General features: G+C 41.1%; 1 protein-coding gene across 1 annotated transcript in view; it reads left to right on the forward strand.

Moving 5' to 3' along the window:
* Positions 1-11,772, forward strand: part of LOC103025132 (ubiquitin-conjugating enzyme E2 E2) — a 42,466-nt gene extending 30,694 nt beyond the window's left edge. Inside the window, exons 5-6 of the mRNA XM_022665701.2 lie at positions 4,624-4,771; positions 10,972-11,772. Of these exons, the coding sequence (XP_022521422.1) occupies positions 4,624-4,771; positions 10,972-11,069 (246 nt within the window). The 3' untranslated portion in view covers positions 11,070-11,772. The remainder of the gene's footprint in view (positions 1-4,623; positions 4,772-10,971) is intronic.
* The last annotated feature ends 1,686 nt before the right edge of the window (positions 11,773-13,458 follow it).

Genomic DNA, 13,458 nt, shown 5'->3' on the forward strand with positions numbered 1-13,458 from the left:
TGTAAGTGTGTAAGTGTGTGAGTGTGTGAGTGTGTAAGTGTGTGAGTGTGTAAGTGTGTGAGTGTGTAAGTCTGTAAGTGTGTAAGTGTGTAAGTGTGTGAGTGTGTGAGTGTGAAAGTGTGTAAGTGTGTAAGTGTGTGAGTGTGTGAGTGTGAAAGTGTGTGAGTGTGTAAGTGTGTGAGTGTGTAAGTGTGTGAGTGTGTAAGTGTGTAAGTGTGTGAGTGTGTGAGTGTGAAAGTGTGTGAGTGTGTAAGTGTGTAAGTGTGTGAGTGTGTGAGTGTGTAAGTGTGTGAGTGTGTAAGTGTGTGAGTGTGTAAGTGTGTGAGTGTGTAAGTGTGTGAGTGTGTTAGTCTGTAAGTCTGTAAGTGTGTGAGTGTGTAAGTGTGTGAGTGTGTAAGTCTGTAAGTGTGTGAGTCTGTAAGTGTGTAAGTGTGTGAGTGTGTAAGTGTGTGAGTGTGTAAGTGTGTAAGTGTGTAAGTGTGTGAGTCTGTAAGTGTGTAAGTGTGTAAGTGTGTGAGTCTGTAAGTGTGTAAGTGTGTAAGTGTGTGAGTGTGTAAGTGTGTGAGTGTGTAAGTGTGTAAGTGTGTAAGTGTGTGAGTCTGTAAGTGTGTAAGTGTGTAAGTGTGTGAGTGTGTAAGTGTGTGAGTGTGTAAGTGTGTAAGTGTGTAAGTGTGTGAGTCTGTAAGTGTGTAAGTGTGTAAGTGTGTGAGTGTGTAAGTGTGTAAGTGTGTAAGTGTGTGAGTCTGTAAGTGTGTAAGTGTGTAAGTGTGTGAGTGTGTAAGTGTGTGAGTGTGTAAGTCTGTAAGTGTGTGAGTCTGTAAGTGTGTAAGTGTGTAAGTGTGTGAGTGTGTAAGTGTGTAAGTGTGTGAGTGTGTAAGTGTGTGAGTGTGTAAGTGTGTGAGTGTGTAAGTGTGTGAGTGTGTAAGTCTGTAAGTCTGTAAGTGTGTAAGTGTGTGAGTGTGTGAGTCTGTAAGTGTGTAAGTGTGTGAGTGTGTAAGTGTGTAAGTGTGTGAGTGTGTAAGTCTGTAAGTGTGTGAGTCTGTAAGTGTGTAAGTGTGTGAGTGTGTAAGTGTGTGAGTGTGTGAGTGTGTAAGTGTGTAAGTGTGTGAGTGTGTAAGTCTGTAAGTCTGTAAGTGTGTGAGTCTGTAAGTGTGTAAGTGTGTGAGTGTGTGAGTGTGTAAGTGTGTGAGTGTGTAAGTGTGTAAGTGTGTGAGTGTGTAAGTCTGTAAGTGTGTAAGTCTGTAAGTGTGTGAGTCTGTAAGTGTGTAAGTGTGTGAGTGTGTAAGTGTGTAAGTGTGTGAGTGTGTAAGTCTGTAAGTGTGTGAGTCTGTAAGTGTGTAAGTGTGTGAGTGTGTAAGTGTGTGAGTGTGTGAGTGTGTAAGTGTGTAAGTGTGTGAGTGTGTAAGTCTGTAAGTCTGTAAGTGTGTGAGTCTGTAAGTGTGTAAGTGTGTAAGTGTGTGAGTGTGTGAGTGTGTAAGTGTGTGAGTGTGTAAGTCTGTAAGTCTGTAAGTGTGTGAGTCTGTAAGTGTGTAAGTGTGTGAGTGTGTGAGTCTGTAAGTGTGTAAGTGTGTGAGTGTGTAAGTCTGTAAGTGTGTGAGTGTGTAAGTGTGTGAGTCTGTAAGTCTGTAAGTGTGTAAGTCTGTAAGTCTGTAAGTGTGTGAGTCTGTAAGTGTGTAAGTCTGTAAGTGTGTAAGTCTGTAAGTGTGTGAGTGTGTGAGTCTGTAAGTGTGTAAGTGTGTGAGTCTGTAAGTGTGTAAGTGTGTGAGTCTGTAAGTGTGTAAGTGTGTAAGTGTGTAAGTGTGTGAGTGTGTGAGTCTGTAAGTGTGTAAGTGTGTGAGTGTGTAAGTCTGTAAGTCTGTAAGTGTGTGAGTCTGTAAGTGTGTAAGTGTGTGAGTGTGTGAGTCTGTAAGTGTGTAAGTGTGTGAGTGTGTAAGTCTGTAAGTCTGTAAGTGTGTGAGTCTGTAAGTCTGTAAGTCTGTAAGTCTGTAAGTGTGTGAGTGTGTAAGTCTGTAAGTCTGTAAGTGTGTGAGTGTGTGAGTCTGTAAGTGTGTAAGTCTGTAAGTCTGTAAGTGTGTGAGTGTGTAAGTGTGTGAGTCTGTAAGTCTGTAAGTGTGTAAGTCTGTAAGTCTGTAAGTGTGTGAGTGTGTAAGTCTGTAAGTCTGTAAGTGTGTAAGTCTGTAAGTGTGTGAGTGTGTGAGTGTGTAAGTGTGTAAGTGTGTGAGTGTGTAAGTCTGTAAGTGTGTGAGTGTGTAAGTGTGTGAGTCTGTAAGTGTGTAAGTGTGTGAGTGTGTAAGTGTGTGAGTGTGTAAGTCTGTAAGTGTGTAAGTGTGTGAGTCTGTATGTGTGTAAGTGTGTGAGTGTGTAAGTCTGTAAGTCTGTAAGTGTGTGAGTGTGTAAGTGTGTAAGTGTGTGAGTCTGTAAGTGTGTAAGTGTGTGAGTCTGTATGTGTGTAAGTGTGTGAGTGTGTAAGTCTGTAAGTCTGTAAGTGTGTGAGTGTGTGAGTGTGTAAGTGTGTAAGTGTGTAAGTCTGTAAGTCTGTAAGTGTGTGAGTCTGTAAGTCTGTAAGTGTGTGAGTGTGTGAGTGTGTAAGTGTGTAAGTGTGTAAGTCTGTAAGTCTGTAAGTGTGTGAGTGTGTAAGTGTGTGAGTCTGTAAGTCTGTAAGTGTGTAAGTCTGTAAGTCTGTAAGTGTGTGAGTCTGTAAGTCTGTAAGTGTGTAAGTGTGTGAGTGTGTAAGTGTGTGAGTGTGTAAGTGTGTGAGTGTGTGAGTCTGTAAGTGTGTAAGTGTGTAAGTGTGTGAGTGTGTAAGTGTGTGAGTGTGTAAGTGTGTAAGTGTGTGAGTCTGTAAGTCTGTAAGTGTGTAAGTGTGTAAGTCTGTAAGTGTGTGAGTGTGTAAGTGTGTAAGTGTGTGAGTCTGTAAGTCTGTAAGTGTGTAAGTGTGTAAGTGTGTGAGTGTGTAAGTGTGTGAGTGTGTAAGTGTGTAAGTGTGTGAGTCTGTAAGTCTGTAAGTGTGTAAGTGTGTAAGTCTGTAAGTGTGTGAGTCTGTAAGTCTGTAAGTGTGTAAGTGTGTGAGTGTGTAAGTGTGTGAGTGTGTAAGTGTGTGAGTGTGTAAGTCTGTAAGTGTGTGAGTCTGTAAGTCTGTAAGTGTGTAAGTGTGTAAGTCTGTAAGTGTGTGAGTCTGTAAGTCTGTAAGTGTGTAAGTGTGTGAGTGTGTAAGTGTGTGAGTGTGTAAGTCTGTAAGTGTGTGAGTCTGTAAGTGTGTAAGTGTGTGAGTGTGTGTTGATCAGATATTGATCCGATGTTGATCAGACGTAATTCATCAAAAGCAGGTGCACAACAGGCCTTTCTCTCTCTTTTCTTTTTATTGTTTTCCTCTTCTGCACCTCCTTTTTATTTTATTTTATACCCATTTCCCTATCTCTGTCTATCCATCACCGCTCATTCTCTCTCTCTCTTTTCCTCTCATCTATTTCCCTTCCCTTTTCATTATTGTCCTTCTTTCTCCTCTCTCTTCATCCTTTTCTCTCATTTATTATCTTTCTCCTTTCCCTCTTTCTCCTCTCTTTTCCATTCTCTCTCTAATTACCTTTCCTTGTCCTCTCCTCCTTGTTCTCTCTCTCTTCCTGTCTTTAGCTCTTCTATTCCTTTAGCCTCTTTCTCCTCCCCTCTCCTTTTTATATCTACTAGTGCTCTCTCTCTCTCTCTCTCTCTGTCTCTCTCTCTCTCTGTCTCTCTGTTCCTGTTTTCTTTCGCCTTCTTTAGTTTCTTTTCCCACTTCTTCTTTCATTATCTTCCCTGTTCACTCTCTTTCTCTCTTCCTTCTTTATTCATATTCCCTCCTTTTTTATTTTTCTCTCCCCACTCTCTCAACCTTATCCTGACCCCCCCCTCTCTCTCTCTCTCTCTCTCTCTCTCTCTCTCTCTCTCTCTCTTTATGAGGGAGCAGGAGTCGTGCTGGGTTGTTTTTATTGTCCTCCTGTGTTTGGAACAGAATCTCTCAGCAGGATCGAACCACAGCGGCTCAGCGCTGCATCAACAGGGCTTCACTTCTCCACATCTCCTGATGATATTATGAACTGTACATATAGTGTCTCCCACTCTTTTATATTGATATATCTTATTTCTGTTTATTTCTATTTATATATCTTATTTCACCCCCACCACTACTACTGTATTACTAGTGATGCTCGAACACCAGGAGGGTTAAGAAGACCAGCACACGCCTCCTCTGATACATGTGAAGTCAGACTCCGCCTCCTTTTGAACCTCTTTAGCCGAGTAGCATCACAGCAGCGCTAACGCTCGGAGGAAAGCGCAGCGACTCGGTTCTGATACATCAGCTCACAGACGCAGCCTTGTGCTGATCCAACTCACCCTAGCAGTGATGAGAGGAAAGAGAGAGCACCATCTACTGTACTGTACCCACCCAGAGAGAGCAAGAGAGAGCCAACTGTGCTCTCTCAGGGCTCCGGCAGCTGATGGCAAGCTGCATGACCAGGATTCGAACTCCTGATCATAGTGGCAGCAGTTCTCCCTGAAGTTCTGATTGTATCCAGATTAACAGACCTGCTTTAGGCAGTTATTCTCCTCTGATTAAAAATCTAAAGGTGTGTGTTTCTCCTCCAGGTGACGTTCCGTACGAGAATCTACCACTGCAACATCAACAGTCAGGGCGTGATCTGTCTGGACATCCTGAAGGACAACTGGAGCCCCGCCCTCACCATCTCCAAGGTCCTGCTGTCCATCTGCTCCCTGCTGACAGACTGCAACCCTGGTAAGAAGCTCCTCTGTGCTAAAACACTTAAAACCTGATCTTGATCAACCGTTTAGACCTTAATAGAACAGTTTATTTGTGTGTAAAAAGGCAAATTAAGGAAATCAAACGTTTCTGAACAAATATAGCAAATAGTGATAAATTCTGCCCAAATTAACACCAAATAAACACAACTTATATTGAACATCCAGTCTACAGAGCTTTTTCTGTAATAAAAACAGAGTTCCAGCAGGTTTAAAGCCTCACAAACTGTAGATCTGTTTACTGTGAGGAAATTCACTATCACGAGATTTGACCACCATTAGTGTTGAGTAACCACTAGAACAGTGCAGTGTTTTCCTGTCACTACTGTTCTCCCAAGAGCAGATCATACTGATTATGATTTACATACAGTTCACAATGCTGTAAAAAGTGACTTGTCTGACTGTTGACAGGGTTTAAATCAGTGGCGTGCCTGTGTTTTCCATTACCAAGATAGTAATGCGCTAGAAATTTGGTATTTTTACAATGATACAATACTTTTGTCCATATAGTGAATTTTCGGAACCTATATAGTTTTCTCAGTTTCATCAGTATTGCCCAACCCATAGTAAAACATATAATAAATAACAAATGTAATTTAGATTTAGAATTATTTTTAAAGGAATTAAAAACAGAAAAGGTGAAAATATGAGTCGAATATGAACATTAAGATTGTATTAATAAATAATAACAAGATTAATTAACTCAACCACCTGAGGGATGCAATTTGTAAAACAAACAAAAAATGGAATAAAAAAGGAGCATGCATAAAATATATATTCATTAATTAAAATGAAAAACCTAAAAATATTCAGAGATCAGACTGTTAAACAAAGAGAACAACACCCCCCAGTTCAGAGCCGAGCCGCCGCTCTGTTTCTCAAATCCCTGATTTGTGGCTTTAATCTGTTTTACGGCTCCAGAAATTCTGTTCAGCTGATCTGGGATGTAAATGCTGATCAGGCTCCTGCTCCGGCGGGTCTGAGAGAAACGGGTCGAGTCTGAACTGAGAGAATCCAGAGCTTTCTGATCCCAGTGCAGTGCTTCTTTCACTGTTTTCTGACAGAAAGCTGCTTACACTGCTGTTCCTGTTCACACTCAGTGACCTTCCAGAAGCCTATAGTGAGCAGCGGCCACTCAGACACTAGATCTCAGACAACTGATCCCTCCAACTAAACACAATTCAGCTCTCAGTTTATAATCATTTAATTGTTGAATTAATTTAATACAGTTTCTTTAATCCAGTTGGAGATGGAGTAATCAGATGGGAGAGTTTTCTTGGCTGAATCAGTGAAAGATAAACCTCCTGATGCAGAGTTTTCCTCTCCACTGCAGAGAACTCTCTCAGTGCTGCACAAACCAGAGCTTGTCTTTACAGCCAGAGGCCGTGTGTTCAGCGCTGTGAGAGCTGTGTATACGTTAGGGCGGATATAATCCACAATGTCGATATGGTTTCCTCACACAGTTTACAATCAGCTTAGTCTGTGTCTCCAAAAGTGCCCAAACACAACAGATTACATATTTAATCACTACATATCAGAATTTTCCACGATCAAACAACATTCAGACATTCAAATTCCATTTAAATCTCATTTTCTGCAGTTTCTATCATTTTTAGTGATGGAGAACATGGCAGAAATAATCGTTGACTAATCGACTAATCGAAAAAATAATTGTCAGATTAGACGACTACTAAAATAATCATTAGTTGCAGCTCAAGTATACGTTCACACAACAGTTCACTACTGTAGACTCTGTGCAGAGTAGAACGGGGCTGAGCAAAATATTCTCTATAGCGTAATTACAGTGTTTTGTCATTACTGTAATAGATTACAGATTGAGAAACAGATAGATATCATCAGCATTTAGTTTCATCACAAAGATAGATAGATAGATAGATAGATAGATAGATAGATAGATAGATAGATATATTCAATTGTTCTAGGAGTTTTTGGCTTTATATTTTTAGTCTGTCAGTACTAGTACACTCTATCTGTGTCAGTTTATTTTTACATATGGAGTTCCTGTGTCTTTGCTATCGTAACGATGGGAGAAGTACACCTTGCTTGCATCTGGAAACGTGCTAAGTGCATGTACTAATTCTCTTTTGATTAATCTTGCCTTACATTCGCTTTAAAAGTCAGGTGCGTGTTGCTATTTTAATGGTGCAGCACTTCTGCGCTTCTCAGCAGAGAAAACTGAGCTGCTGGTTGACGCTGTGAAGGAGCGCTCGGCTCGGCACAGCGCCTGTGTTACCGAGATAGCGATGAACGTCTGACTGTTGATGAACGAGTCAGTGGCGCGCCTGTGTTTTTTTCGATTACCAAGATAAACAAGCAGTGCACCCGAAAATGTATTTGTTTTTATGATGATACAATACTTTTGTCCATATAGTGAATTTTCAGATGATATAGTTTTCTCAGTTTGATCAGTATTGCCCAACCCATAGTCTATTTGTAGTCATACTCTATTAATTACCCTTCAGGTCTTTATTATTCAGCTTCTGAATAATTACAGAGCTGCTCCTTCTGTTACTGCATTAGTGTTTACTGATGTTTTGACAGTGATTGGCTGTATGTATATAATGTATATAATGGCTGGTCAGTAAGTGTTCCTGTGGTCAGGAACTGAGCCGTGATGAATATAGAATAACTGCGCTCTGTAATTGTAAACCCAATTGTTAATACAGTGTTCGGCACGGTAAGTGGAGCTCGTAAAATCATGAAATGGTGAAATGGTCAGTGAGTGGAAGTGTTTTTAATAAAGTGGACGGTCAGTGTAATTCCCTCTCAGAGCTAAACGCATCCCAGAGTCCTCAGCTCATAACTCAGGAACTCAGGAGGACTGTTAAGAATGCATTAATATCAGATCCTAATGATAATTATAATGCACGCCTTGCGTTGGCGGCTGAAGGCACAGACATGGCCAATTAGCATTAGCATTAGCAGAGGCGGCGGCAACATGAGAACCAGCAGATTCTATATTTGGTGTTCTTGGTGTTGCGGTGTGTTTTGGCAGAATTGCTCTTCTTGCTGCTTCTGGCAATCTGTGTAAATAAAGATCAGCTTCCTCTCAACACGCTAATCGACGTGCGACGAGGAGGACGGTTATGGAAACGCGACGCTAATGACGGCTATCTGGCCCATTTCCAGCATCGCACACAATTATAGCAGGAGGTAAATTAGTCCCGTCTTGCCTCCGAATGAGACGAGACGATGCTCCTGGCACTGTTTCCACTGCGAGCGGCAGGATAAAATACACCACCGGTGCCGGCGCATCACAGCCACCAGAACAATGATTATTGTTTAGCTGAAGGTGCAGCCGGCGGCCTCGCAGTAATGGAGACTATCTCCTGCTGGAGTGAAATCACTGCGGTTATTCAGAGTCATAAAGAGAAATTCCTCCCCTATCATAGGTAATATACTGTAATAGAGAAGCAACAGGACAGCAGAAAACACACACACACATATTGGTTTTTATGCAGTGTGGGGTCTTTTTCTATTTTTTTTTTATTTTAAATGTATTTATTTAACAGAGACAATGCACATTCATTAACATTTCAGTTTCTACATCAATGTTAATGTGCCAGAGTTACCTAAAACACCACCACCCACACACAATATATAACATATAACATATATATATATATATATATATTAAGTTATCCAAAAGCAGTGTGTAAGACTGGTGGAGGAGAACATGATGCCAAGATGCATGAAATTAAAACTGTGATTAAAAAACATCAGGGTTATTCCACTATGAACTTGTTTTTGTTTTCTTTGCATTATTTGAGGTCTGAAAGCTCTGCATCTTTATTTATTCTTTCAGACATTTCTCATTTTCTGTAAATAAATGCTCTAAATGAGAATATTTTTATTTGTAATTTGGGAGAAATGTTGTCTGTAGTTTATAGAATAAAACAACAATGTTCATTTTACTCAAACATAAACCTATAAATAGCAGTAAAGAGCTGTATTGTAAGCATTTGTTTATGTTACTGTTGATGATTATGAAGCTTACAGCCAATAAAAAAAAGTTAGATAGAAAGTTAGAATATTATAAAAGACCACTTGGTACTTTTGTGGGCAGTGTGCCAAGTCCTGCTGGAAAATGAAATCCGCATCAAAGCCAGTGCAGAGTGAGAGTGAGAGAGAACCTGAGAGCCTCTATATAGTGAACTTGTGGAGTAACTCGTGTTAGGTTTTTGATATTTGTGATAAATCCGTGATCCAGATCTTTTTCACCTGATTCCTATCCTTTAAAAATTACGCAATCGACGACATCCTGGTGATTTTTCCTGTTTTTTTTTCTCTCATGTAAAAGCAGAGCAGTGTTCAGCCTCACTTTCACAGCGGTGCCCATTTTACAGCAGACCCTGACATTTATACCTTTTAAACACACACACACACACACACAAACCCCCATTTCCTCGTTCACTAATAGTGCACGAGGCCTGTTCTGCAGGGTTGAATGGTGCAGTCGGCCCCTCCCCCCCCCCCCCCGTGCACGGCGGTGCTGAGCGTGCCCCCTGAAGGTGCTATTCAGCAGGAGAGATCAATGAGACACAGCTCATTAAAGGGGGGCGAGGGCGCAATGACAGTTAATTAACCCTCACAGGCCTTTCCTTCCTAATAGCACACACTCTCGCACACACTCTCGCACACCCGCGCACACTCACGAGCACGGTGCACACTCATCCTCCAGCCCCGTGGCCACTGTGCTGCTCAAGAGACACGTCCTCTAACCCCAGAACAGAACAGCTACTTACTCATATCACTCCATCGCCCCCGGCCACTGATCTCAGGTCAGCTTTGATTGTGATGCTCCAGCGGTCAGTGGTGCGGATTCCTCCAAGGGAGGACCGGTCTGAGGATCTCAGGATCTCAGGATCTCAGGATCTGGGGCTGTTGATGAAGAGGCTCTCTCACAGTTTGGGTCTGTTTACCCGCACTCTTCAGGATGACCCCGAGCTCTTCACAAGCTCTGGGCCCCCAGAGCCTATAAAATAGCTTAACCTTAACCCCTCTTAACACAGAGTTAACACAGACACCGGGACCCGATTTGTGTCCTGTTAGTCCTGCGAGTTCCACCCAGGTAAAGATTTTTTAAGACTTTTTAAAGATGTTATAAACCCATAATCAAGGGCTGCATCTCCTTTGCACTTAGCAAATTATTGATTATTGTATTTTGTAAATGCACTATATCTACTGAGAGATGCTGAAACAAGTTTAAGACAGAGGATTATAATAACAGGAGTGTGGTAGAATTGGAAGTAGTGAACTACAGAGTCTAAATGACGCCTCTTTAAACCCTATAGGCTAATTATTGTGCTGTTATTACTAATACAGAAACTGTAGTTATTGTGAACAGTGGAGTTCCACAGGGTTCAGTTGTCGGACCTATAAAACTGTAAGGAACTGAAGTGTGAAAGTGAAGCTTTTATGCAGGATCTACCAGGTTAAACACTAAACACAAACAAACCTGATTTTGTGAGATTTTGAAGTAAAAACTTTAATATTTTTGTGCATTTCACTCTCTCACTTTTTTGCACAGTTGAGTGAGATACAGATTCAGTAACTGTCTCACCCTGTTCTGCCCAACTTCTGCTTATTAAAGACTCTTAGAGACGTTTGGTGGATAAAGTTTTTGTACCAAATCACGATTAGAATCACCTTTTCGTATCACCTGATTAAAACCACTTCCAACTTTTTTGGAATCTGTTGCAAATCTGCACTGCATTAATGGATGTATTAATAAGTATTAATAAATTCAAGTTATTGACATTTACATTACATTTACAGCATTTATCTGACTCAAGGTTATTCCTATTAAAGAGCCGATGGCTTTGGGCCAGTGGACCAATGTAGTGTTAGGAGTGTTGGGAGTCTTGCCCTGGGACTTTGGGGTATTGGTGTAGATCAGCATTCTGTAGTCACCCAGACCTGGAATTATTGAACCCCATTCTCCCTCCAACGGGCAGGTAGTGGTGTTATCCACTGTGCCACACCAACCACAGTTGAAATATCTAACGTTTAAACTGTCTGCACACTGTTCGACAAAATTGATTTTTGTTTAAGTTTGCATCTTTTTAGGGGCTGTATTTGTGTGTGTTGTGTGAGCTATCTCTATCTCTAAGAGCCTGTGGTGCTCTCTCTCTTCTCGTGTCTCTCTCCTCACAGCCGATCCTCTGGTGGGAAGCATCGCCACACAGTACCTGACCAACAGAGCAGAACACGACAGGATAGCCAAACAGTGGACCAAACGCTACGCCACATAAACCACCCAACCCTCCTGTACTGCTGTGCCTCCTGCATCCCTAAAAGAAAGCACACCCGGCCCTGGATCCAGACGTTCCCAGATGTTCCCAGATGATGTTCCCCCGCCCATCCCCCTCCCCGTCCCTAAACAATGAACTGTCCTTTGTTTTTTCTTGTTGACTTGAAGGCTTTTTTATACAGTAAATGTATACTAAGAGCAGATCAGGATTGTACTTTTTTCCAGTGCGCTGAATGTTGGCATGGTCATCAAAAGCTTTATTATTATTTGTAATGTTTTTTTAATGTGTTTAATGATGGAATATAATCTGCTTTATTATTGAGAAGAGGGTGAACTGCACTCTATGGTTTCTCTTCTGGATCTTCTGGCCTTTCTTCTCCTCTGGGAAGACGACACTCGAGCTGAAGACCAGGCGCTCATCACTGAATCTCCTCTTCTTTTTCTCCATTAAAGTGGATTTTTTATTTCTGATTGGTGTTTTAAGTCCAGATTTCTCCCCAGATTTCTCCGTGTTGTTTATGTGGAACACTACGGCACTGGCCTGTTTATCTTGAGAAGCCCTGTACCAGTTCAGTATATCAGTGGGCCTGCTGCTCGCCACGTGCCGCCATTGGCTGTTTGTTGTTAAATGCACATTGTGAGGGAAAACTCAGTCGATACTCAACTGTTAAACAACTGAGTGAATAAATGAGGTGTTGAGCTGAGTGGTGGTTTGCTTGGTTTCTGTGTGGTTTCTCTGCGTTAACGTTTCCCCGACCGAGAGCGACGCTTTCCTGTTTATCACAGGATTTTCCTTTAGAAAGTGACTGTTGTTTTTTTTGTTTTATTTTACCACACTACTAACCTCTCAGACTCCCAGTGCTGTGAAAAAAAGGCTCCTCTGTGAGAGTTTGAGGTTTGCTAATATTTTCCGTACAGCTGTGAATGTAAAATTTCGGAAAAGTAACTCCAGTGACCTCAGTCTTTGCATGTGACACACTTACGCTCTGAATTCAAGTATTGTTCATACGCTGCATGTCAAGATTGATTATGGAAACCCCTTTAAGTAGAAGAAAGTTCACCCACTGCTGACACTTTTCCAATTGTGCATGCACACAGCATGTGAAACCTCTGTAAATATTCATTCCCAAAAGACTGGGACACTCAGGAACAGCCGCGGATCAGCTGATGGAGACCATACCCAGCGCAAAGCTGAATATAGAAGAACAAGAGCTGTGAAAATAATTTATTATGAAACTGAAAAAAGGAGAAAAACATTCGAGAGATCGACCAAACATCAGGAGTGTCAAAATAAAGTGTGTGGATTTTACACAATTTGTAAAAGACTTACAGACAAATATAGAAATACAGCGACAACAATGCAAGACATGGACCACAAAAACAGAACGGTAAGATTGTAAAAAGTTTGTAAAAATGTAGATTAAAAAAGCCTGACTTTTGTGGACAGATGAAACCAATGGGGACCAATGAGAACTGACCAAAATCCAAAGCTTTCCATCTTATAAATAGAAAAATAAAAATAGGAGTTGTACCTTCAGAATTACAGAATTTAAAGGCAAGCATGATTTAGTTTAATTAAATGAATTAAAATTGGTCATGCATTTCCATAGAACCCCCCTCCCCCCCCCAAAAAAAAAAACTCACTTATAAATAAATTGCATTTTTAAACATTTTCTTTCTGCTTGTGTCATTCATATATTTCAGAAAATTAAAGCAAGTAACATTTAAGTTGATCTTATTGGCCTTTTAAACTTTAAGTGTGAAATCCCTGGACAGTGATTGAGCCTAGTCTTGGACTGCAACTAAACTTAATCCCTGTATAGAAAACTGACCCTATATATGCAATCTTGATCTCTACTAGAAGTTTTTCACAGTCAGCGTTTCACACAAAACTGTGTAAACTCTTTTGTTAGCACAGGAGAGTGGTGAGCGCCTAAAACTCTGATACTCAGGCATCCTTGTTGCTATAATGTCCTGCGAGGGTAACTGGTGGCGTTACAACACTCAACTGTCTCCTCTATATACCGATTGAACTGTAACCCCCCAACAAAAGACTCGAGCCTATTCAACGACAAATGTAGTGTACAGCAGCCTAAAGCCTGTGCTGAGCAGAAACTCAGAGATAAAACGATGTTTCTCACTTCCCCTACAGCACTTTTTAAGGGCTTTGACTGTTTTCTTTCTGCTTCCGAGAAAGAGGAGATCGAGTGGTAGAAGAAGACGCTGCATGAAAGGACTCCCACTGCTCAGCGCTCTTAGAAACCAACAGTGATATTTATTTACTCACTGAACAAATTCTAAATCCAGAAAATGATTCTGATGGTGGTTTTCCCAAACTGCTACCATAGAGAAATAAGGCCTTCAGAAAGAAATACATTAAAAGAAGAGGA

Source organism: Astyanax mexicanus, chromosome 3, assembly GCF_023375975.1.
Source record: "Astyanax mexicanus isolate ESR-SI-001 chromosome 3, AstMex3_surface, whole genome shotgun sequence".
Classification (NCBI taxonomy): Eukaryota; Metazoa; Chordata; class Actinopteri; order Characiformes; family Acestrorhamphidae; genus Astyanax; species Astyanax mexicanus.